Source organism: Chiloscyllium punctatum, chromosome 2 (genome assembly GCF_047496795.1).
Source record: "Chiloscyllium punctatum isolate Juve2018m chromosome 2, sChiPun1.3, whole genome shotgun sequence".
Classification (NCBI taxonomy): Eukaryota; Metazoa; Chordata; class Chondrichthyes; order Orectolobiformes; family Hemiscylliidae; genus Chiloscyllium; species Chiloscyllium punctatum.
Window position 1 is genome coordinate 57,231,220 of NC_092740.1, and position 24,328 is coordinate 57,255,547.

Consider the following 24,328-nt stretch of genomic DNA (forward strand, 5'->3'; position numbering starts at 1 on the left):
GGTACACTTACAACATTTAGAGTCATAGAGATGTACAGCATGAAAACAGACCCTTCGGTCCAACCCATCCATGCCGACCAGATATCCCAACTCAATCTAGTCCCACCTGCCAGCACTCGGCCCATATCCCTCCAAACCCTTCCTATTCATATACCCATCCAAATGCCTCTTAAATGTTGCAATTGTACCAGCCTCCACCACATCCTCTGGCAGCTCATTCTATACACGTACTACCTTCTGCATGAAAAAATTGCCCCTTAGATCTCTTTTATATCTTTCCCCTCTCACCCTAAACCTATGCGCTTTAGTTCTGGACTCCCCGACCTCAGGGAAAAGACTTTGTCTATTTATCCTATCCATGCCCCTCATAATTTTGTAAACCTCTATAAGGTCACCCCTCAGCCTCCAACGCTCCAGGGGAAACAGCCCCAGCGTGTTCAGCCTCTCCCTGTAGCTCAGATCCTCCAGCCCTGGCAACATCCTTGTAAATCTTTTCTGAACCCTTTCAACTTTCACAACATCTTTCCGATAGGAAGGAGACCAGAATTGCACGCAACATTCCAACAGTGGCCTAACCAATGTCCTGTACAGCCGCAACATGACCTCCCAAATCCTGTACTCAGTACTCTGACCAATAAAGGAAAGCATACCAAATGCCTTCTTCACTATCCTATCTCCCTGTGACTCTACTTTCAAGGAGCTATGAACCTGCACTCCAAGGTCTCTTTGTTCAGCAACACTCCATAGGACCTTACCATTAAGTGTATGAGTCCTGCTAAGATTTGCTTTCCCAAAATGCAGCACCTCGCATTTATCTGAATTAAACTCCATCTGCCACTTCTCAGCCCATTGGCCCATCTGGTCCAGATCCTGTTGTAATCGGAGGTAACCCTCTTCGCTGTCCACTACATCTCCAATTTTGGTGTCATCTGCAAACTTACTAACTGTACCTCTTATGCTCGCATCCAAATCATTTATGTAAATAACAAAAAGTAAGGGCCCAGAACCGATCCTTGTGCACTCCACAGGCCTCCAGTCTGAAAAACAACCCTTCACCACCACCCTCTGTCTTCTACCTTTGAGCCAGTTCTGTATCCAAGTGGCTAGTTCTCCCTGTATTCCATGAGATCTAACCTTGCTAATAAAAGACATTTGGACAAGTACATGAATAAGAAAGGTTTAAAGGGAAATTGGCTAAATGCAGGCAAATGGAATTAGTTAAGTTTAAGATACCTGGACAAGAATGCTTGAGTTGGACTGAAGATTTGTTTCTATGTTGTATGACTCTATGACCTGATGGCAGCATACTGTTTGTGATGCTACTGTACAGTAGCAGTGTGAAACAGCTGATATTTTAAAATCAACAACACACTATATCTGTAGTGTGAATTTCACACATTGGTCTGTAACCAGTTATAGGGAAATTTCAGGGTTTAAGAATAGTTATGTCATCAAACAGGATAAGCAGCCAATCACAATGAAGCACTATTACACACAGCAAAATATAAAGCATCAGTTCTGTGGAAGAGTCACTGGACCCAAAATGTTAAATCTGATTTTTCTTCACAGGTGCTGCCAGACCAGCTGAGCTTTTCCAGCAACTTCTGTTCTTATTCATAAAACACTAGCATCTGCTTTTCATATGAGATTAAGTTAAAAACTGAAATATCACAAGATCATACAGAATAGAAGTAGGGCTAGGGCATTCACCCTGTCCAGTATGCTCTGCCAGTCATCAAGATCACAGCTGATCTGGTGTGGCTTTTGCTTCACTTTCCTGTCTGACACACCATAACCCTAAGTTCCCTGACAGATTAAAAATCTGCCCAATACAGCCTTAAATATTCAACAGCCCAGCCCACTTAGAAAATAAATACCAACCACTGATGACCCTAAATAAACTTTACGAAACTAAACATCTGTGAATTTTAATACAGATGTCAAAAATTCCTTACATATATTTCACAGCTGGAGATTCCCCATCAATAATTATGACATACATCTTGTTGTACCTCATTCCATAAAGGTCCTGCTGTGAATTTCACAGGCTTTCATTTTAACACGCAAAACTGCAAGTAATTGCTGTTGTTACTTGGGCAGATGAGAGCAATCCCTACTGCAGAGAAGGAATCCAATGATAACAGTATTTGAATTTATCTCGAATACAGGCAAAACAATAAAAGCACAACAATAAGCTCCAGAGACATCACCTCATCTTTTTGTTTACACACTTTACAGCTCAAGGTCTCAAATGTTGAATTTAATAACTTCAGAAACTAGTTGCATGATGTCAGTTATCTATTTTTCTTATATTGTCTCCCCTTCAGAGTCTCAGAATCTTGTTTGTGCCTTCTATTCTTTGCTCTGAGCACAAGGAACTCATTCCCTCTCTTTCACACCTTTGTACGCATCTTTCATCCTTTTTCCCTTTCTCCACCACTAACAACTCCTTTGTCTTTTGCACTAGACCTCTGCCCCTTTCAAATGTATTAAAGTTTCCAACATTTTTCAATACTGAAGGCGAGTCATATTGGTTTTGAAACTACTCTGCTCCTCTCATCACATTTGCTGCCAGACTTGCTGAGTCTGTTTGTTTCTCAACGTCCCTGTTTACTTGTGGATGCCAGTTGCTGCTGTCAGTTTCACAGAGGAATGCGGAATCATTCTAAACAGCCGGGTCAGCACTGTAAATATTCACAAATTCTGAAGCAACAACGTGGTGGAGCCTCATGAAATTCCTCCAACCCGAGTTTGCAGCCTTAGTTGATGACAGAAAAACAGCTTGTGCCCCTGAATGTATACCATGTATGTGCAGTTTAGGAAGGGAAAGAATGTAACCAATGCCACTGTTATCCCGATGGCCACCTTTGTTTGTGACTGCATCAAACTGTGCATAGATCCTTGGTATGAAAACACCAATGTCATTATGTACAGTACAACCTCGATTATCCAAACTACACGGGTGGGGAGTATTTTGTTCAGATAATTGAATGTTCAGATAACTGATCTGATGGCGATGGGGAGCTGCCCAAGCATCCGGATTTTGAGATCTTGATTGGATAATCTGAAATTTGGATAATCGATATTCGGATAACCGAGGTTGTACTGTACTGAGTTTCTACCTGTCCCCAGTGTTTGCAAAGGGTGGGACTCCACTCATTGCTGCGGAATGCTCTAAGTAGTTGGACCGATCTATATCGCCTGTCTTTCATGGATAAATTTGCAAAGAAAGGCAAATTTGACCACAAGCGATCAGGAAATGGTCAGTGCATAGCATCCTTGAGACTCTGCAGGAAAAGGAGGGTCATGTGGTTGTCTGAGCAGATTGTCAAAGTCATTTGGCAGAATGTCTTGTCACCAGAACTTTCCAACAATCACAAAGACATCACTTGGCTGATGGTGAGAAGGACACTACCTGTGAGATCCTTCTTGCATGCCCAGTCTGTTTGTGCCACTGAACACTGCCCTTGAAGTGGCGGTGGGGGATAGAGACCGTCACACATCTTCTACTGGAATGTACCTATGCAAAGGAATTCTGGAGAAAGAGGCAGTGGTTCTTGTCAAAGTTCATCCCAAGCAGTTCCATCACATGGACCTTTGCTCTATGGTCTATTCTCCAGGATGCACACTGAGACAAACATCGACTGTGCCTGGAGGTCCATCAACTTGGTGAAAGTCACTCTTTGGTCTGCTTGAAACTCAGTCTTCCAGACCAAGTGAAGCAGAGTGGCACATTCCGAGATACACTGGAATGTTAGGAAAGACCACTGTCTGAGGTCTTCCTGCTGAAGTTAAATGGGATGGTGTTCAGTTATGATTAGATTACTGACAGTGTGAAAACAGGCCCTTCAGCCCAACCAGTCCTCCAAAGAGTAACCAACCCAGATCCATTTCCCTCTGACTAACATACCTAACACTATGGGTAATTTAGCATGGCCAATTCACCTGACCGGCACATCTTTGGACTGTGGGAGGAAACCAAAGCACCCAGAAGAAACCCAAGCAGATTACAGGGACCTGAGGTCCAAATCGAACCTGGGACCCTGGTGCTGTGAGGCAGCAGTGCTAACCACTGTGCCACTCATACCATATGGGTCCCTTCTAGTACCATAGTTTTATGCAAATATAATCTTTTGGCTTGTTTGTTACAGTCAAACTTCAATGTTTTTGCTTGTTTTTCTTCATCAGTACTATACGGGCCATGTGACTGTACGTATGTGTGTGTTATATATTTATAAATAAAGTATAATTTTGAAATAGAAAAATGAATGTAGAGTTAGGACAGATGGAATATTTAATATGCATCACTCTAATCTGTTTCATGTTTGCAAAAATAATACAAAAAATTAAAAACATAAGTGTGGATAATAGAAATCTGAATAAAAACTGCTAAAATACTGCTGTAATTTTTATCATAGTAAAAATGCAATGTTGGAGAACATTTCAGGCGTACGAAACACGAAAGCAAAAACCATAAGTTCTGGAAAGATACAAACAAAAAGGAGGAAACAGTGTGCTGCTAGCTAAAAAGGTAAAAACAAGGTCCGCAGATGCTGGAAACCAGAGTCTAGATTAGCGTGGTGCTGGAAAAGCACCTGGAAAAGAGTGTGCTGCTAGCACTTGGACAAGGAGAGGAACACGTTTCCAGTGAATGACCTGACCTGTTGAATGATTCCATTTTTTCTCTACCGCGAGTGCTCCATAACAGTGTTGACAGGCGGGACACTGAAACCACACAAACATTTCATGTTTTTGTTTAAAAATGATATATTTTCTAGTTCTGATTTTCGAGTTTAACTTTTACAATGCGAGACCACACTCACCTATTCCTATTAGCAAGTACTTGTGCTTGAAGTATCTGATGGTCTTAGTATAGGACCGAGACTCCGAGTCCGAGTCGGTCTCAGTCCAGTGGACATACGCCTGTCCTTTGGCGTGAACTTTAAGAGCTTTCACCTCGATCTCAGCGTTGACCTCGACAATGATCCGCCCAGAGACCCATTCCCCGCAGCTGTAGGTCGGGATGTTGTTGTCCACGGCGCGGTCGTAGAGTATTGTAAAACTCGTCACTTTCCCCATTGCTGCGGGCCCCGAGGTGGAGAGATTTTAAAGTGAGACCCTTCCCCTGCCAATTGGGTGCGGTCTGAAGCGGGATTGGGAATGTCCCTTCTTGTGAGGTAGAAACAATGGCTGCAGATGCTGGAAACCAAATTCTGGATTAGTGGTGCTGGAAGAGCACAACAGTTCAGGCAGCATCCAACGAGCAGCGAAATCGACGTTTCGGGCAAAAGCCCTTCATCCGGAATAAAGTCCCTTCTTGTACCGATCGGTAAACACACCGCCCTTCCCCGTTCAGTGTTTTACAAAATGAGCAGCTCCACAGTGAGCTCAGTCTGCTTCCGCCTTTTTGGAGAAACCAGCATGTGAAAGCATGTGAAAGACAAACCCCTGCACATTGTCATTTCGCGTAATTCTACAAGCAAACAAAACACAACAGTTCCTTCACATTCCTCAATTTTACGACTCCGTTTTTTTTCTATCAAAGGAAGCGATCGAATGGGGGCACTGGTTCCATAGCCGAGCTCCCAAACCATAGTGCTGAGGGATCAGGCGAGATGATTAAACTGCTTGCGTGCAGTCGGCTGGTTAAATGTGTGCTGTGTCCAGCCGCTGTTCCCTGCCCACAGGCTTCAGGAATTGCATCTGATTAGGGATACATAAAGACTGCCTGCACTTTTCAAGAGAGCTAGGTATACCATGCTAACAATAAGCAATGGAAAAGTTACCCCTAATACAGTATGTGTTTTCGTTTTGAGGAACGGCTGAAAATACTTTTCAACTGTAAAAGCCAACTCGCTCAACAGTAGCGCTCACTGATATACTCCCCTCTTATTACAGAAGGTAGTCAGTAGAGTTTTTTTCATTCATTTGTGGGATGTGGACATTGCTGACGAATCAGCATTTATTGCCTGTCCCTAGTTGCCCTTGAGAAGGTGGTGGTGAACTGCCTTCTTGAACCGCTGCAGTCCACCTGCTGTGGGTTGACCCATAATGCCATTAGGGAGGGAATTCCTGGACTTTGACCCAGTGACAGTGAAGTAACAGCAATATATTACAAAGTCAGGATGGTGAGTGGATTGGAGGGGAACTTGAGGCTGGTGGTGTTCCCACGTATGTGCTGCCCTTGTCCTTCCAAATAGAAGTGATCATGGGTTTGGAAAGTACTGTCTGAGGATCTTCCATGAATTTCTGCAGTACACCTTGTCATACACACTGCTGCTACTGAGCATCGGTGGTGATGGGTATGGATACTTGTGGATATTGTGCCAATCAAATGGTCTGCTTTGTCCTGGATAGTATCAAGCTTCTTGAGTATTGTTAGGGCTGCACTCATCCAAGCAAACGGGAAATATTCCACCACACTCCTGACTTGTGCCTTGCAGATGGGTAGATGGGGAGTCAGGAGATGAGTTACATGCTGCAGTATTCCTAGCCTCTGACCTGCTCTTGTATCCATTGTGTTTGTGTGGTGAGTCCAGTTGAGTTTCTGATCAATGATAACTCCCAGATATGAGTGGGGGATTCAGTGATGTTAACACCCTTGAATGTTGGGGTGGTGGTTAGATTATCTCTTATTGCTGATGGTCATAGTCGAGAGTGTGGCGCTGGAAAAGCACAGCAGGTCAGGCAGCTTTGAGGAACAGGACAGTCAATGATAAGCTGTATGGCATGAATGTTACTTGTCACTAGTCAGCCCAAGCCTGGATATTGTCCAGATCTTGTTACATTTGGACATGGACTGCTTCAGTATCTAAGGAGTTGTGAATGGTGTGGAACATTGCACAATCATCACAAACATTCCTATTTCTGATCTTATGATGGAGGGAAGGTCGTTGATGAAGCAGCTAAAGATAGTTGGGCCTCAGACACTACCCTGAAGAACTCCTGCAGAGATGTCCTGGAGCTGAGTTGACTGATCTCCAACTATGATGATCATTCTCCAATGTGTTTGGTATGACTCCAACCACCAGAGAGTTTGCCCCCAATATCCATTGAATCCAGTTTTTCTAGGGCTCCTTGATGCCACACTCAGTCAAATGCAGTCTTGATGTCAAGGGCTGTCACTGTCACCACACCTCTGGAATTCAGCTCTTTTGTCCATGTCTGAACCAAGGCTGGAATGAGGTCAGGAACTGAGTGGCCCTGGTGCAACCCAAACTGTGTCACTGAGCAGCTGCTACTTGATAGTCCTGTTAATGACACCTTCTATCACTTTACTGATGGTTGAATGTAGACTGACGGAGCAGTAATTGGGATTGTCCTGCTTTTTGATTACAGGATATAACTTGGGCAATTTTTCACATTGTCAGGTTAATGCCAGTGTTGTAACTGTACTGGAACAGCTTGGCTAGGGGAGCAGCAGTCTTCAGTACTATTGCCGGAATGTTGTCAGGGCCCGTAGCCTTTCCAGTGTCCAGTGCCTCCAACTATTTTTTGATATTGCCTGGAGTGAATCAAATTGGCTGAAGACTGGTATCTGTAATGCTGGGGACCACTGGTGGAGGTCAAGATGGACCATCCACTTGTCACTTCTGGCTGAAGATTGCTGTGAATGCTTCAGTCTTATCTTTTGCACTGATGTGCTAGACTCTTCCATTATTGAGACAGGGATATCTGTGGAGCCTCCTCCTTCAGTGAGTTTTTTAATCATTCACCACCATTCTTGACTGGATGTGGCAGGACTGCAGAGCTTAGGTCTGACCTGTTAGTTTGCTACTCATGGCTGTTTGGCATGCAAGTAGTCCTGTTTGGTGGCTTCATCAGTTGACACCTCCATCTTCAGATATGTCTAGTGCTGCTCCTGGCATGCGCTCCTGCACTGTCCATTGAGCCAGGGTTGATCCCTGGCTTAGTGGTAATGGTTGAGTGGGGAATATCCCAGGCCATGATGTTACAGATTGTGCTAGATTACAATTCTGCTGCTGTTGATGGCCCACAGCACCTCATGGATACCTGGTTGTGAGTTGCCAGATGTGTTCGAAGTCTGTCCCATTTAGCACAGCGATTAGTGCCACACAATACCATTGAGGTTATTCTCAAAGTGAAGGCTGGACTTTGTCTCCACAAGGATAGTGCAGTGGTCACTTTACTGATACTGTTATGGACAGAGGCATCTGCAGTAAGCAGATTGGTAATGATGAAGTCAACTAAGTTTCTCCCTCTTACTGGTTCCCTCACCACCTGCCGCAGACCCAGTCTAGCAACTATATCCTTCCGGACTCGACCAGCTCAACCAGTAGTAATGCAGCCGAGTCACCCGTGGTGGACATTGAAATCCTCCACCCAGAGTACATTCTATCCCCTTGCCATCGTTCATGCTTCCTCTAAGTGTGATCAACATGGAGAAGTACTGATTTATCAGCCGAGGGAGGACAGTACATTGCAATCAGCAGAAGGTTTCCTTGCCAGTGTTTAACCTGAAGCCATGAGATTTCATGGGGTCCAGAGTCAATGTTGAGCACCCCCAGGGTAACTCCCTCCCAAGTGTGCCAGTACCTCTGCAGCGTCTGTCCTGTCGATAGGACAGGACATATCCACGGACAGTGATGGTGGTGTCTGGGACATTGTATGTAAGGTATGATTCTGTGAGTATGATAATGTCAGGCTGTTGCTTGACTAGCCTGTGAGACAGCCCCCAAATATTAATGAAGAGGACTTTGCAGGCTTGACAGGACTGTTTCTGCCACTGTCTTTTCTGGTGTCTAGGTAATCCATCTGGTTTCATTCAGACTTTGTAGCAATTGATATAACCGAGTGGCTTGCTAGGATTTTAGAGGGCAATTGAGAGTCAACCATATCGGTCAGATCATGAATTAATGAACCAGATAGGTTGTTCCCACCAATGATTTCATGGTCATCAGTAGATTATTAATTCCAAATGTTATGTTATTTTTAAAAATTCAATTCTATCATTTGCTGTGGTGAGATTTGAACCTGGGTCCCCAGAACATTACCTGGCTGTCTAGATTAATAGTCTAGCAATAATACCACTAGACCATCACCTTTCCTTGGACAAAACACAAGCCCAGTCACAATATGTTTATTCCCTGAAAGAGACAATGTTGTGTTTACTGGAGGCATTAATCATGAGAGATGTTCAGCTTTAGATCAACTGATTTACTCAGTCTACGTGCAGGGGGACGTCACTCAGAAAGTTTCTAGGAATCACATGGAAAAAATTGGGCTGATCTGGAAGAGTCAGTTTAGGATTTTTTAAAAAAAGGGAAATTGTCTTTAACTCGCAGGAAGTTTTTTTTGTGGAAGAGGTTACAGAAGGTTCAATAAGGGTAAGGTTGTTGATGTGGCACACATGACTCTCCAGAAGATGTTTGATACAGTGCCACATAATGGAATTATGAGGAAAAGTATAGGTCGGAGTATAAAAAGGGGACAGAAGGGAAGTCAATTAAAAAACATTAGCTGATAGATAAGAAAACAAATAGTCAATGGATATTTTCCCAGATGGAGGAAGGTTTGTAGTGGAGCATTTCGGGGGCTGGCATTGGGACTTTAGCTTTTTCAGTTATATATTAATGATTTGGATTTTGATGTGCAGACAATTTCAAAGTTTGCAGATGACATGGAAATTTGGAAGAATTGTAAATTGTTAGGGGGTCTGTGTATAACTCCAGAAGGGGAAGAAAGGTGTTGTGAAACTTGAAAGGGTTCAGAAAAGATTTACAAGGATGTTGCCAGGATTGAAGGGTTTGAGTTTTAGGGATAGGCTCTAAAACTGAGTATTTTCAACTGAGCATTGGAGATTGAAACTTATTGAGGTTTACAAGATCATGAGGGGTATAGATAAAAGTAAATACCAAGGTATTTTCCCCATGGTGGGTGAGTTCAAAACTAGGGGTTATATTTTTAAGTTGAGAGGAAAAAGATTTAAAACAGACACAAAGGACATCGTTTTCACACGGAAGGTGGTTCATGTGAGAAATGAACTGTCAGACGAAGTGAAAGATGCAGATTATAGTTGCAATGTTTAAAAGACAATTGACCAGATACATGGACAGCAAAGACTTAGAGGGGTATGGGCCAAACGCAGGCGAATGGGACTAATTTCGTTTGGGAAACTTGGTCGGTATGGTCGATGTGAACGAAAGGGTCTGCTTCCATTTCGTGTGACTGTATGAAGGTAAGTTCTCTGTTTAAATGTGCCCGTTGTTTTTTTCATGCCCAGACTTACTGCCCGGCTCCATCACAGTATTGGCAGGCGGGGCACTGAAACCGCACAAATACTTTGGCTTTTATTTTTAAAATGAGGTATTTTTGATTTCTGATTTTCAAGATTCTTGCAAAACCACACTTACTTGATCCTATTAACGAATACTTGTACTTGAAGTATCTGATGGTTTCCCTGAACGACTCAGTGTCATCCAGATTGTTCTCAGTCCAGTGGACATACGCCTGTCCTTTGGCGTGAATTTTAAGAGCTTTCACCTCGATCTCAGCGTTGACCTCGACAATGATCCGCCCAGAGACCCATTCCCCGCAGCTGTAGGTCGGGATGTTGTTGTCCACGGCGCGGTCGTAGAGTATTGTAAAACTCGTCACTTTCCCCATTGCTGCGGGCCCCGAGGTGGAGAGATTTTAAAGTGAGACCCTTCCCCTGCCAATTGGGTGCGGTCTGAAGCGGGATTGGGAATGTCCCTTCTTGTACCGATCCTTCCCTGTGTGTTCGGGAGTTTTCCGAAAGTGAGCAGTTCCACAGTGCCAGGGCAGTGAGCTCAGTCTGCTTCCGCCTTTTTGGAGAAACCAGCATGTGAAAGCTATTGTGTGGTTTCACAAACCCCTGCGCTTTGTCATTTCGCGTAATTCTACAAGCAAAGGAAACACAACAGTTCCTTCACATTCCTCAATTTTACGATTCCGTTTTTTTCTCTATCAAAGGAAGCGATCGAATGGGGGCACTGGTTCCATAGCTGAGCTCCCAAACCATAGTGCTGAGGGATCAGGCGAGATGATTAAACTGCTTGCGTGCAGTCGGCTTGTTAAATGTGTGCTGTGTCCAGCCGCTGTTCCCTGCCCACAGGCTTCAGGAATTGCATCTGATAAGGGATACATAAAGACTGCTTGCATTTCTTTAAAGAAAAGAGATATAGGTGTATCGTGCTCGTACTGTGCTAGTGCTAGTGCTAGTGAAAGTACTTTTCAATTGTAAAAGCCAACTCGCTCAACCGTAGGCGCTCATTGAATGCTCCCCTCTTATTTACAGAAGGTGGTCAGCAGGAGTCAATAAAATGGACAAAGGACAAGCCCAGCCATAATATGCTCATACCCTGATGGAGAAAGCAGCAGCAATATGTGAAAGGACAATGTTGTCGTGGGGGTTACTGGAGACGTTAATTATGAGAGGTGTTTAGCTTTGTTCAATTGATTTACCCAGTTTACGTGCAGGGAGAAGTCACCCAGGAAGCTTCTAAAAGTTGTTTTAAACGTAGTCATCACGTGGAAAACCTTGGGTTAGTTTGGAAGAGTCAGTTTGGGACCTTTTCTTTATAAAAAGGAAACCGTGTTTAACTTGCAGGGAGGCGTTTGTGGAAGAGATTACAGAAGATTCAATAACAGTAAGGCCGTTGATGTGACACACATGGATCTCCAGGAGATGCTTGATACAGTACCACATAACAGACTTGCAAGGAAAAGGTATAGATCAGAGTATGAAAAAGGGACAGAAAGAAAGTGGATATAAAATTGACTGACAGGATGAGAACAAATGGATAGTTTTCTGGGTTGGGGAGATTTGGAGTGGAGCACTTCAGGGGGTGGCACTGGGAGTTTTGTTTTTCCTCTATTAATGATATGGAGCTTGGTGTGCAGGATCATTTCAAAGTTTGCAGATGACATGGAAACATGGAAGAATTGTAAATTATGAGGAGGACTGTGTAGAACTCTAGAAGGACATTGAGTGGGCGCTAACTTGGCATATAAGGTTCAATGCAGAGAAGTGTAAGGTGATGCACTTTGGTCAGAAGGACAGTGAAAAACAATATAACATAGGGGGCCCGTTTCTAAAGGGGGCAGTGGATGTATAAGTGCACAGAACTTTGAAGGTGGTTGGACTAGTGGCAAGCAGTTAATAAATTATACGGTGTTCTCAGCTTTATTAATAGAGGGGTAGAGTACAAGAACAAGTTTAACTTGTATAAGACACTTGTTGGACCTCAGCCGCTATATTGTCTACATTTGTGGGTTCACATTATAGGAAATATGTGAATACATTGGAGAGTACAGAAGTGATTTACAAATTTGGTTCTAGGAATAAGGAACTTCAGTTATAAAAAAGTAGATTGGAGAAGTAGTCGGTTAGCTCGCCTGGGTTATCGTGCACACATTTTGTCACCATGCTGGGTAACATCATCAGTGTAACTTCCATGAAATGCTGCTGTTCTGTCCCACTTGGTTTTGTGTGGTCTGGTCTGTTGAGGTAAGTGTTACTTTTGGATCTTCTCTGCAATGGTTTGTACACTAGGTCCAGCTCTATGTGTTTGTTAATAGCCTTTTTGGTAGAAAACTAGGCTTCCAAGAACTCTCATATGTCTTTGGATGGCTTGTTGTGGAATAGCTTCTTTGTCATAGTCCAATTGATAGCCCTCTTGGTTTGTGTGCACAGACGTGAGCGAGAGTGGATCATGTCGTTTAGTTGCAAAGTGGTGTTCATGATGTCCAATGGCAAGTTTTCTTCCTCTTTGTCCAATGTAGTGCTTGTTGCGAGGAATTTTGTATATCACGTTGCTCCTACATGTTGTGGGTATGGGGTCCTCTGTCTTGGTAAGTAGTTGGTGTAGTGTGGATGTTGGTTGGTGTTCTATCATAATACCTAGTGGTCATAACAGCCTGGCAGTTAATTCTGATGTGTTCTTCACATAGGGTAAGATAACCAGTGTATTGGTAGGTACAGTGTCTTCTTCGCACTGTCTGTTGGACAGGCATTGGTGGATGAAGCTGAGGGGTATCTCTTGTTAGCAAAGACTTTGTATAAGTGTTCTTCCTCTTCCTGGTTCTGGTGTGTAACAGTGTGTCATGACTCTTTTGATTAGTGTCCTGACGTAGTTCCATTTGTGGATGTTGGGGTGGTTGCTATTGTAGATGAGGATCTGGTCCACATGGATGTGTCTCCTGCAGATGACACTAAAATTGGAGGTGTAGTGGACAGCGAAGAAGGTCACCTCAGATTACAACAGGATCTTGACCAGATGGGCCAATGGGCTGAGAAGTGTCAGATGGAGTTTAATTCAGATAAATCCGAGGTGCTGCATTTTGGGAAAGCAAATCTTAGCAGGACTTATACACTTAATGGTAAGGTCCAAGGGAGTGTTGCTGAACAAAGAGACCTTGGAGTGCAGGTTCATAGCTCCTTGGGAGTGAGTTGAGTAAGAGTCACAAGGGAAACAAGAAGCCTTCGCTCTGTCCATCTGCCCTTATGATTTCAAACTGTAAGTTACCTGTGCCGTTGTTTACTGTTTGTGCTAAGGGATGTGTGTATTGGGACTGTTGCAAGTAGTTTCAGAACAGCCTCATTAAGTCGGGTTTGGATAGGATCAGTTATCCAGTATTCTGTTTTCTGTTCATTGTGTTTAATTCCGTAACTTTGTAAATAGATCTTGTTTGTTTAAATCTTGGCAGTTGAGCCAGCTAATTTACACCGGCAATATTCACTCCACACCTAGCTAAACAAAGAGCAAAGTTATGGTTTGGGATACCAGTTTAAGAATGTTTTTCGTATCAGTTGTGACCAGAAGTCTATAGACAATGTTTCAGGAATACAAGAAGGGACCCTGGCCAAACCTATATTGAGTTTGAAAGGATTAAACAAAGTAATTTTGATAGGTGGATGATAGATGATGAGGTCGTAGTCTAGGGGGAAGATTGGATGAGGTAATGTAAGAGCTAACGCCCAGCCTCATCAATGTAGAGGTCAGTCTGCCAGACGACAACAACAGCACTACTCTTGTTGGCAGGTTTGACGACAAAGTCAGGGTTGGATCTGAGAGCATGGAGTGCAGTCAGTTCAGAGAGAGAAAGGTTCAAATGGGTAATGGGGGTGGGCACAGAAATTTAGCCCACCAATATCATGTTGACATGGGTCATGGTTGTGCCTGTCTCTTTGTGGGGTACGTGGAACATTCCTTCTTCCAGTCCTACTCTGGCCACACTGACAACTCTTTTTCCGGTATAATTGATGATATCACCAGTGCTGTTTCCCTCTCTTGTTCGGAATTGGAAAAGTTTACTAATTTTCCTTCCAAATTGCACCCCACTCTCACCTTCACCTGGTCCACTCTGAGTCCTTTCTTCCCTTCCTCAACATGTCTGATTCTGTATCTGAGGTTAGGCTGGTCAACAATATCCACCACAAACCCAATGACTCCCACAATTACCTAGACTATACATCTACACACACTGCTCCCTGTAAAGACTCTATTCCATTCTCTCAAGTGTTTCTGCATCATCTGTTCTGATCATGCCGACTTCTTCAAAGGAGCCTCCGAAATGTCCACTTTCTTCAACCGAGGTTTCCCCACCATCGGGGTTGACAGGATCCTCAGTGACTCATTTCCCACACTTCAGCCCTCACCCTTTCTCTTCTCTCTTAAACCAGCGATACGCACCCCCCCCCCCGCTTCTCATTTACCATCTCACCAGTATCCACATCGAAGAGATCATTCGCCACCATTCCCACCACCTCCTGCTGGATGCCACCACCAGACACGTATTCCCTCCCCTTCCGTGTCAGCCTTCCACAGGGATCCTTCCTTCTGGGACAACCTGATCCAGTCATCCTTCACTTCCAATACCCCCCACAACCCCACGGCACCTTCCCCTGAAGCCACAGAAGGTGGAACACCTACCTGTTTACTGCCTCCCTCCTCAGTATCCATGGGCCCAAACATAGCTTCCAGGTGAAGCAGTGCTTTACTAGCAATCAAATCTACTTTGGGAAAATGAAGGGTAGACCGGGTGACCGCTTTGCAGAACACTGACACTTCTGACCCTGAGCTGGGCCAACATCCCTGTCTTGGGCTTGCTGTATTGCCCCAGCGAAGCTCAGTAAAAGTTGGAAGAACAGAACCTCATTTTCCACTTGGGGACCCTGCAGCCTTCAGGACTCAATATCAAGTTCAATAATTTGAGGGTCCCGAGTACCTTCTCTCATGTCCCTACCTCCCCCACCACCACACACACACACAGAGTCAGCATATGGGCTGCTACCACAAACAACCCAATTAGCAGCAATTGATTCTCCCAGATTGGCCATTACCCATTCATTTTCTACTTTTATCTTTCTCTGGGCTCCGTCTCCACTGATCTTTGACTCCTTGCCCCTTCCCCATCTTCAGCATATACAACAACCTTTTCCTATCTACAATCAGTTCTGAAGAAGGGTCACTGGTCCTTAAATGTTAACTCTGCTTTCTGTCCACAGATGTGACCTGCTAAGTTTTTCCAGCGATTTCTATTTTTCTGATATCCAGTATCTGCAGTTTTTAAAAAAATTATTTGTTTCGTGTGTGAACACATCAGATTAAAACAGTACAAGACGGGGGATTCAAGATGGCGGCGACCCAGTAGGTCTGCCTTGCTGAACTCTGCACCAGACCCCAGACAAAGTGGTGCACTCACTCTCCCTTTACTATCTAATGTGGTAGAAATAATTAATTGTTGACCCCTAGAACCATTTAGTATTAATTTAAAATCACTAGGAAAATAACCAAAGGCAAGGTGCCACCCCTGCAAAACTGGACACGCCCATGGCTGCAGCATCAGCCTCTGCAATTGCGCAAGGGGACTCACCTGCAGAGCAGAGCCTGATCTTGGAGTCTCTGAAACCTCGAGAGAAGATCAATTCAGCAATGGAGACGACCTGGGCCAGGCTTGAATCGATCTCGGTCATGCTGCAGACACATGACCTGGAGATCCAGTGCCTTGGGCAGTGTGTTGGGGAGGTGGGGCAACAGGCCACAGCCTCCAAAACAGTGGCAGAATACTGGATGATTTTGGTCCAGGCCTTGGAGGAGCAGGTCGATGACCTCAAAAATCTGATGGGGCTTCCTGAACAGGAGGAGGAAGGCCAGCTCATCAGCTTCTAGGAGCAAGGACTCCCACAGTTTTTGAAGCTGGAAGTTGAGGCAGGCCGGGTGTGAGTCAAGCAGGCCCACCGAGTTGCAGTGCGCAGGCCTGATCAGACCAGTGCCTCGCCCAGCCCTAGTGTGACTCCAACATTATAGAGATAAGCAAATGATGCTGGAAGCCTCTAGAGCACTGGGGAAGAATGCACAGGCCCTCATATACAAATGATCACAAACAATGCTTTTTCAGGACTTCTCTCCAGTCATGATCCGTAAGAGGAAGGCCTTCAATGAGGTAAAAGGGTGGCTGAGGGATTTGAATATTCAGTATTCTGTTAGATATCTGGCAATATTAGGTTTTAATGACGGAGGGTCTGTGTTCAATTTTGACTCAGTAGAAGAGGCAAAGGACTTCCTGGATGTTCTACAATTGACTGACTAGCTTGAATAATATGGACAATAATATTTATTTTTTTGTCCTCTCTAATTTGCCTGGTCTACCTGATTGTTGGGGGTGGTCTTTTTATTATTTATAGGGTTTGATTATTTCTATGCACAGGGTTTGATTATTTCTTACTCTGCAACCCGGAAGAAGCAGAGGGGAGAGCAACAGCAGTTGCTCGAGGCTCGACTGAAGGCAACTAAGATAGCATACTTTGACAGACCATCTGTAACAATATTGCAGTGGATTACAGCCCTCAGGGCTAATATGAATGCTGTGCTCACCCAGACAGCAAAGAGGGAAATCTCCTTTGCGAAACAGAGGTTATTTGAGTATGGTGATAAACCGGGCAGATATCTAGCGTACTTGGATAGAAAGAGGAATGTCCCCCAATCTATCACATCCATCAGAGAGTGTGCTGGTCCTCTTATTTGCAATGCCAAAAAGATTAATGCATCATTTAGGAAGTTTTACTCAGAGCTGTACCGGTCGGAGGGCTGTGAGGACAGATTGATGAAGATGCAATCCTTTTTTAAGGCCTTGGATCTTCCGGGTGTAACTTCAGAGCAAGCGTCCTTTCTGAATGCCTCCCTGACAATCCACAAAATACAGGAGGCAGTGGTAAAGCACCTGGCCCAGATGGATTTCAAACTGAGTTTTAGAAGGAGTTTATAGATATGCTGGCTGGGCCACTCTTGGTTATGTACAACCACTCACAGTCAGGACTGCCTTCCTCCTTCTTTGAGAGAAGCAAATATTTTTCTTATTCTTAAGAAGGGAACAGCCCCAGAAGAATGTACTTTGTACAGGCCCATATCGTGACTGAACATGGATTTTAAAATTCTGTCGAAAATGTTGGTGTTAAGGTTGGAGAGAGTTTGCCTCTCATTGTAAAGGAAGACCAGACGGATTTTATCAATGGTCGTAGGTCTACCAACAATATAAGAAGCGTATTAAACATGGTCCAGGTATGGCAGCAAGGTTAGATTCCAGGCTTGGTAGTTTCCCTGGATGCAGAGCAAGAGTTTGACCAGTTGGAGTGGCCGTACCAATTTTATGTACTGAAGCAGTTTGGTCTTGGAGGGGTTTTTAACCAGGTGGATGGCAGTGTTGTTTAGTGACCCGAAAACAGCGGTTCTCACTAATGGTATACGGTTGGATAATTTTAGTATCGGCAGAGGCAGCCGACAAAGGTGTCCTCTCTCGCCACTATTATGTACATTGGTGATTGAGCCGCTGGCGGAGGCCATCCGGAGGGAACCCAATATAACTGTCCCAGAGGCAAGATCAGGCAGGCATAAGATCACCCTCTACGCAAATGACGTTCTTCTCTTTTTAACTGATCCTATGACATCTGTGCCCCATTTAATACAAGTGATTAATCTATTTGGTTTATTCTCAGTGCATAAAATTAATCTTATGAAGTTGGAGGCCATGCCTGTGGGGGGCCTTACTAGAATATCCGATTTTGGGGATGGAATCAGTTTCTTGTATTCAGGCATTTTTATTACCCCAGACTACGATCAATTATATAAAGCTAATTTTGTACAGTTGCTAGAGAAGATAAGGCAGGACCTTCAGTGCTGGCAGGATGGTCCAGTATCCTGGTTGGGTAGAATAGCTCTGATTAAAATGAATGTTTTTCCTCGCTTGTTATATCCCATGCAAATGCTCCCTCTGATGCTGCCCAGGCAGGTACTATGGAGGCTTTATAGTTGGCTTGGATCATTCATCTGGCATCACAGGTGGCCTCCTATTAAGCTGGATAAATTGCAGCTTCCGCAGGGGAATGGAGGTTTGGACTTCCCGGATTTTAAGAAGTATCAATTGAGTTCATTATTATCCTATGTGGCTGATTGGGCTTACCAGGACCTGCTGGACATTGAGGCCTCCAAGGCAAAATGCCCCCTTTTAATTTGGTGTTTATGGACAAGATGAGGACTGTTATGGACCATTGCAGAAATCCAATTGTCCTTAACATGGTTAAATAATGGAGAATGATGTGGCACGGCGAGGGCAACTTACAAAAAGTTGCCCCTTTCACTCCCATAGTGGGAATGTTAGGATTCTGACCAGGGTCGATGGACTCTGGTTTTAAGGTCTGGGAGTCTAGAGGAGTCTCCTGTTTGGGAGATTTATTTGACAGGGAGGTTATGATGTCTTTTGAGCAGCTGAGTCAGAAATATGAGCTATCTTGGAGGGACCTCTTCCGTTACTTTCAGGTTAGGGACTTTATACAAAAAATAAGAAAGACTACACTAATGGTTAGTCCCTATAAGTCGGATATGGAGAGGAGTGTGCTCCAGTCTCTCAGTCAGCAGCCTCTATCACTTGTTAAGAAGTAATGTTTTGAAGGACATTGAGTAGCTATGCAGAATCTGGACTCAGGAATTGGGGGTAGAAATCTCATCAGAGGTGTGGGAGGACATTTGGGAGAAGGTAAAGAAGATTTCAATTTATAATAGGACACAGGCTATGCAACTGAAGGTACTCCACAGGGTTCATTTGGCACCGGAGTGGCTTGCAAAATTTAAGACAAGAGTGTCCCCAGTGTGCCCCAAATGTTGGCACTCTTACTCATTGCTTGTGGTCATGCCACAAGATTCGTAGATATTGGGATGCCATAGTGATTGTTTTGGAAGAGGTTTTGGGAACTGAGGTGAAGTTGGATCCAGTGTCTCTCCTCTTGGGTGTTCCAAACCTCCCCTCTTTGGATGTGCATGGGAAGAAATTGTTTAATATCTTTCATTCTGTGCGAGGAAAAACATTATCATGAGCTGGATGTCGGAGAATCCCCCGGGACTCTCAGGCTGGCGGAGATTAGTTATGGGGTACATTCCCCATGGACTTCTTTATGAGTATGGTGCACCAGAAAATGGCGATCTTTTCTGAATTATATAGATAAAGATTTGTCAGGCATATTGATCTGACCCTTTGTGTAGTCATGAGGGCTATTGCTGATGGCCCGGGGGCCCCTTGGCGGGAGGTGGGGTTGGGAAGAATCCTGAACAAATATGGGTTTGCTTTCTAATGCTCCCGGTGGTAGGGAGCTTTGTTGGGTCAAAAAAGCTGTAATGAAGTTAGCAGCTGAGTGGCCTGGCAGAACTGTGAGGAAGGTATATGACATCTTGCTATTATTTGGGATTGCGCTGAGTGTAGTAATTTAACTGAATATAACTTGTTATCTTGATATAACTTGGTTTAATTTAATTTTATTTTTCTTCTTTAGTTGTTTATTGAATTGTAGTTTTTGTAGGGTTTTTGCCCCCATCTCCTCAGTGGTTTGCAGAGTACAGTAGTAGTTTGTTTATTGTTATTAAAGTTGTCACACTATTTTGTAAAAATATTAAAATCTTTGTTCTCAATAAAAATATTTACAAAAAAAAGTACAAGACGTTCACAGATAGCAGCAGTCAATCTTAAGAAAACACATCAAATCTCTGAAAACAATTTTAGTCTTAGTAAGTTGCTTTGAGAAAGCAACTTGTTCCATCTTTGCAGTTTGCTTCCTTTAGAACTATGGGATGACTCGAGTATAGCCAAAGAACTTTTTCCATTTGTTCATTCATCAAGGGGTGATTGTTAGATTCTGTATTGTTGGAAATTGTCATTGTCTAGAACTACTTCTTCTATAACGTTACTTGGCACTTACACAGGGTATGGGTTGCTTCAGGATCTGAGGAGTTTATGAATGATGCTGATCATTATTCGCTAATGATTGCACACCTTCACTTCTGACTTTATGATGGAAGGTCATTTAAGAAGCAGTTGAAAATGAGCCTACCTTGAGCATTTCCAGCAGTAATGCCCTAGGTCAGAGATTATTGACTTCAGCAACTAGAAGCATCTTCCTTTGTTCTAGGCATCATTCTAACAGAGAGGTTTTCACCTGGTACCCACTGACTCCAGTTTTGAGAGGACACCCGACACAATACTTGCTCAAATGCATTCTTGATGTTAAGGGCTGTCACTCACTTCTCCTTTATCTACATCAATCTCTTGTCAATTTCTTATCTACATAAGGTCAAAAGCTGTAATGAGGTTAGCAGCTGAGAGTGGCCTGGCAGAACTGTGAGGAAGGCATATGATATTGTTGCTATTATTTAGAACTTGAGTTCTAAAATGGAAAGCACCGTGCATCTTTTTAAGTTTGAGTCATATTTATATATGCTGTGAGTTAAGGTAAAGATATAATCTTTTTGAATTTGATGAGAAGCGATAGACTTTTTGGAAATTTCTTTACATTTAAATGAGACTTTTCAAACCCTTACGGTGGATACTTCAGTGCTTTCCTACCGGAGGGTAGAAGTGAAAAAATTGGGTTGTTAACAAGGTGTCCTATGCCACAGGGAGACAAAGTCCGAAACACATTGCTTTTGAGAAAAACTGCACTGTCCAGAAATTCAGAGAGTATGCAGGTTTCTTTCAGAGAGAGAAACGGATCATTCAATGTGAAAAAAGGCTTGTAACATTGGAACCTGTTAAACTGCATTACCAAAGACCGAAAAGAAGTTCTGAGTGGCATAAATGTCAATAAGGGAAAAGCTCCAGAAACAGAAAGCTGTGGAAGAAGAGTTTAAGGAACTCAAGTTATGAAATGTGCACTATGTTAGTAGTTTTCATATGGGTCTCAGGATGAGGCATTAACTAAAGAAATAGCATCATGTGAATGTAGTAGTTAGCCAAAATGAAACTAATTACAATTATGCCCACAAAGGTTTGTGTATCTGTAAAGTTATTGTTGAGGGTACAAAGGTTGAATCCTTATTTCTGATATTTGTAGTTTAGAGTTTCCACACTCTAGGTTCAATTCCAGCCTCGGGCGACTGTCTGTGTGGAGTTTGCACATTCTCCCCGTGTCTGTGTGGGTTTCTTCTTGGTGCTCTGGTTTCCTCCCACAGTCTAAAGATGTGCACGCCAGGTAAATTGGACATGCTAAATTGCCCATAGTGTTAGGTGCGTTAGTCAGAGGGAAGTGGGTCTGTGTCGGTTGCCCTTCAAAGGGTCGGTGTGGACTGGTTGGGCTGAAGGGCCTGTTTCCACACTGTAGGGAATCTAATCTAAAAAAAAATTTCAACTCGTATAATATTTCATGGTGCTTTTGTCTTTTTGCATGTATCAAAGTTTTATGTTATTTTCATTGACTGACAGCCTCTTGTGTCCCATAGGAGAAAGTGAGGACTGCAGATGCTGGGGATCAGAGCTTAAAAATGTGTTGCTGGAAAAGCGCAGCAGGTCAGGCAGCATCAAAAGAGAAAGAGAATTGATGTTTCAGGCATAAGCCCTTCTTCAGGAATGAGGAGAGTGTGCCAAGCAGGCTAAGATAAAAGGTAGGGAGGAGGGACTTGGGGGAGGGGCGTTGGGAAAGCAATCGGTGGAAGGAGGTCAAGGTGAGAGTGATAGGCCGGAGAGGGGGTGGGGGCGGAGAGGTCGGGAAGAAGATTGCAGGTCATCTTAGCCTGCTTGGCACACCCTCCTCATTCCTGAAGAAGGGCTTATGCCCGAAACGTCGATTCTCCTTCTCCTTTGATGCTGCCTGACCTGCTGCGCTTTTCCAGCAACACATTTTTAAGCTGTTGTGTTCCATAACTGACCACCATGATAAACAAAAAGCAAAAATAAAATTTATGATCTGTCAAGCTAGGTTTCACTCTGAAATATGACTTGACCAATATTATCACCAACTGGGATCACAGCAAAATCCAAGCTGAGCAACAGTGAGCAGGTTATTGCTGACTGAATGATTCTTGACAGCACTGTTGGTGATCCTTTTCATCAATTGGCTGATGATCTAGAATACACTGATGAGCTTCCTGATGAAGAATTTATACCCAAAACATTGATTCTCCTGCTCCTCGGATGCTGCCTGACCTGCTGTGCTTTTCCAGCATCACCCTTTAGACTGATGTGCAGGAATTGGTCAGATTGGATTTATCCTACTTTTTATTCTGGATACTTTTCTGCATTGCAGAATTGATGCCAGTGCTGTAACTTTGCCAGCATTTGCAGTATCCAGTGTCTGTATCTGTTTTTTGATCTCACATTGAATTAATCAAACCGGCTGAAGATTGGTATTTGTGATGCTGGAGACTTCAATAAGTAGTCAAGGGACTAACCAGGTGACCTCTCCCATTAAATTAAAGCCAAATGCTGAGGGTGCCAGAAATGTGAAATCAAACCAGAAAATGCAGGACAACAAGTCTGGCAGCCTCTGCAGAGAAAGAAACTGAGTTGAGCTGTCCCAGGAGCCTTGTCTTCCTAGGAGTTTTCTAATTGTTCAACACCATTCAAAACTAGATGTGGCAGACTGCAATGTTTAGATTTGATCTGTTGGTTGTGGGATCACTTCATCGGTTTAACATATGCTTTGTCTGCTGTTTGGCATGTAAATAGTCCTGTGTTGCAGCTTCAACAGTGCTCCGGTTTCCTCCCACAGTCCAAAGATGTGCAGGTCAGGTGAATTGGCCATGCTAAATTGCCCGTAGTGTTAGATATGGGGTAGATGTAGATGTAGGGGTATGGGTGGGTTACGCTTCGGCGGGGCGGTGTGGACTTGTTGGGCCGAAGGGCCTGTTTCCACACTGTAAGTAATCTAATCTAAGTAATCTAATCTAATCTTAACACTTTCTTTGTTTTAAGAACGTCTGCTGCTGCTCTTGACATGTACTCTGTACTCTTTATTGTACTAGGTTTGATACTCCTGCTTGACAATGATAGTCGAGTAGATATGCTGGACCATGAGATTGACAAATTGTTATTGAGTACAATTCTACTGCTACTGATGATGCATGGTGCCTTATGGATGTTCAGTTTTGAGTTTCGAGATCTGTTCAAAACCAATCTCATTTAACATACAACACAACACCACATAGCATTGAGGGCAAATAATGTCAGCATGTTGTAACTCCATGTTGGGAATTTTAACAGCTAAGTGCAAAAGTCTCCAACAAATGTCAGAACAGCAGAATACCCAGCTAATTTTAAATACCAGGCCACAATTTCTGATTGGGTGCAGTTATGACTCAGGCAGATCTAGAGACCACTAATTCTAATGCCTACCTTACGAATTTCCCAGCCATATTGAACATCAAAGAAAGTAAGTACAAAAAAACTTTCATGTACTCACCCCAACACTCCGGATTCCTCGACCGTTCCTGAACCTTCTCGCGACCTCCAGAACCACTTAGGCGCCATTGCCCACGTCGTGGCGAACGGTGACGTCATTTCCGCCCCCACCGCCGCACGGACAACAGCCACCACAAACCATGCAGTCTCCGCGATCGCTGCCCAGACAACTGCCTCTATGATCGCCAGGAAGACCATCACCGACAGATATGCGGCCACCGCGGGATCCACGGCCACTGGGACCAGCGCCGTTTCTGGCCGGCGCGCCACTTCCGCCCTCGGAGCTGCCGTCGTCGCAGCCACTTCCACCCCCAGTGACGTCACTCCTGCTCAAGGACCACACCGCACGCTACGCCACCCCCACGCCGATCTCCGCACCCAAGCCCAACTCCGCCCCCATGCCACGTCCTAGCTCCCAGCCCTGCTGTATTTTCACCATCCCTCCAGACCTCCCCCTCTATGAGGCTGAACGATCAGTCCTCAGCAGAGGCCTCACCTTTATCCCCTGATGCTGCCGGACCAATGAGTTCGACAGGCGGCGAGACATCGAGCATTTCTTCCTCCGCCTTCGCCTCCGCGCCTACTTCTTCAACCAGGACTCTTGCCCACCCTCTGAAGACCTCTTCTC

General features: G+C 44.1%; 1 protein-coding gene across 5 annotated transcripts in view; it reads right to left on the reverse strand.

Moving 5' to 3' along the window:
- LOC140484450 (arrestin domain-containing protein 3-like) overlaps positions 1 to 24,328 on the reverse strand; it is a 78,494-nt gene that overhangs the window by 45,529 nt on the left and 8,637 nt on the right. The window contains exon 1 of one of the 5 annotated variants that reach the window (XM_072582887.1): positions 10,374 to 10,974. The exons of 3 other annotated variants lie outside the window; for them this stretch is intronic. In XM_072582887.1, coding sequence (XP_072438988.1) covers positions 10,374 to 10,626 — 253 coding nt within the window. In that variant the 5' untranslated portion in view covers positions 10,627 to 10,974. Of the gene's footprint in view, positions 1 to 4,823; positions 5,692 to 10,373; positions 10,975 to 24,328 lie in introns of those variants that run through there. One more of the 5 variants, XM_072582879.1, reaches the window with a different exon arrangement.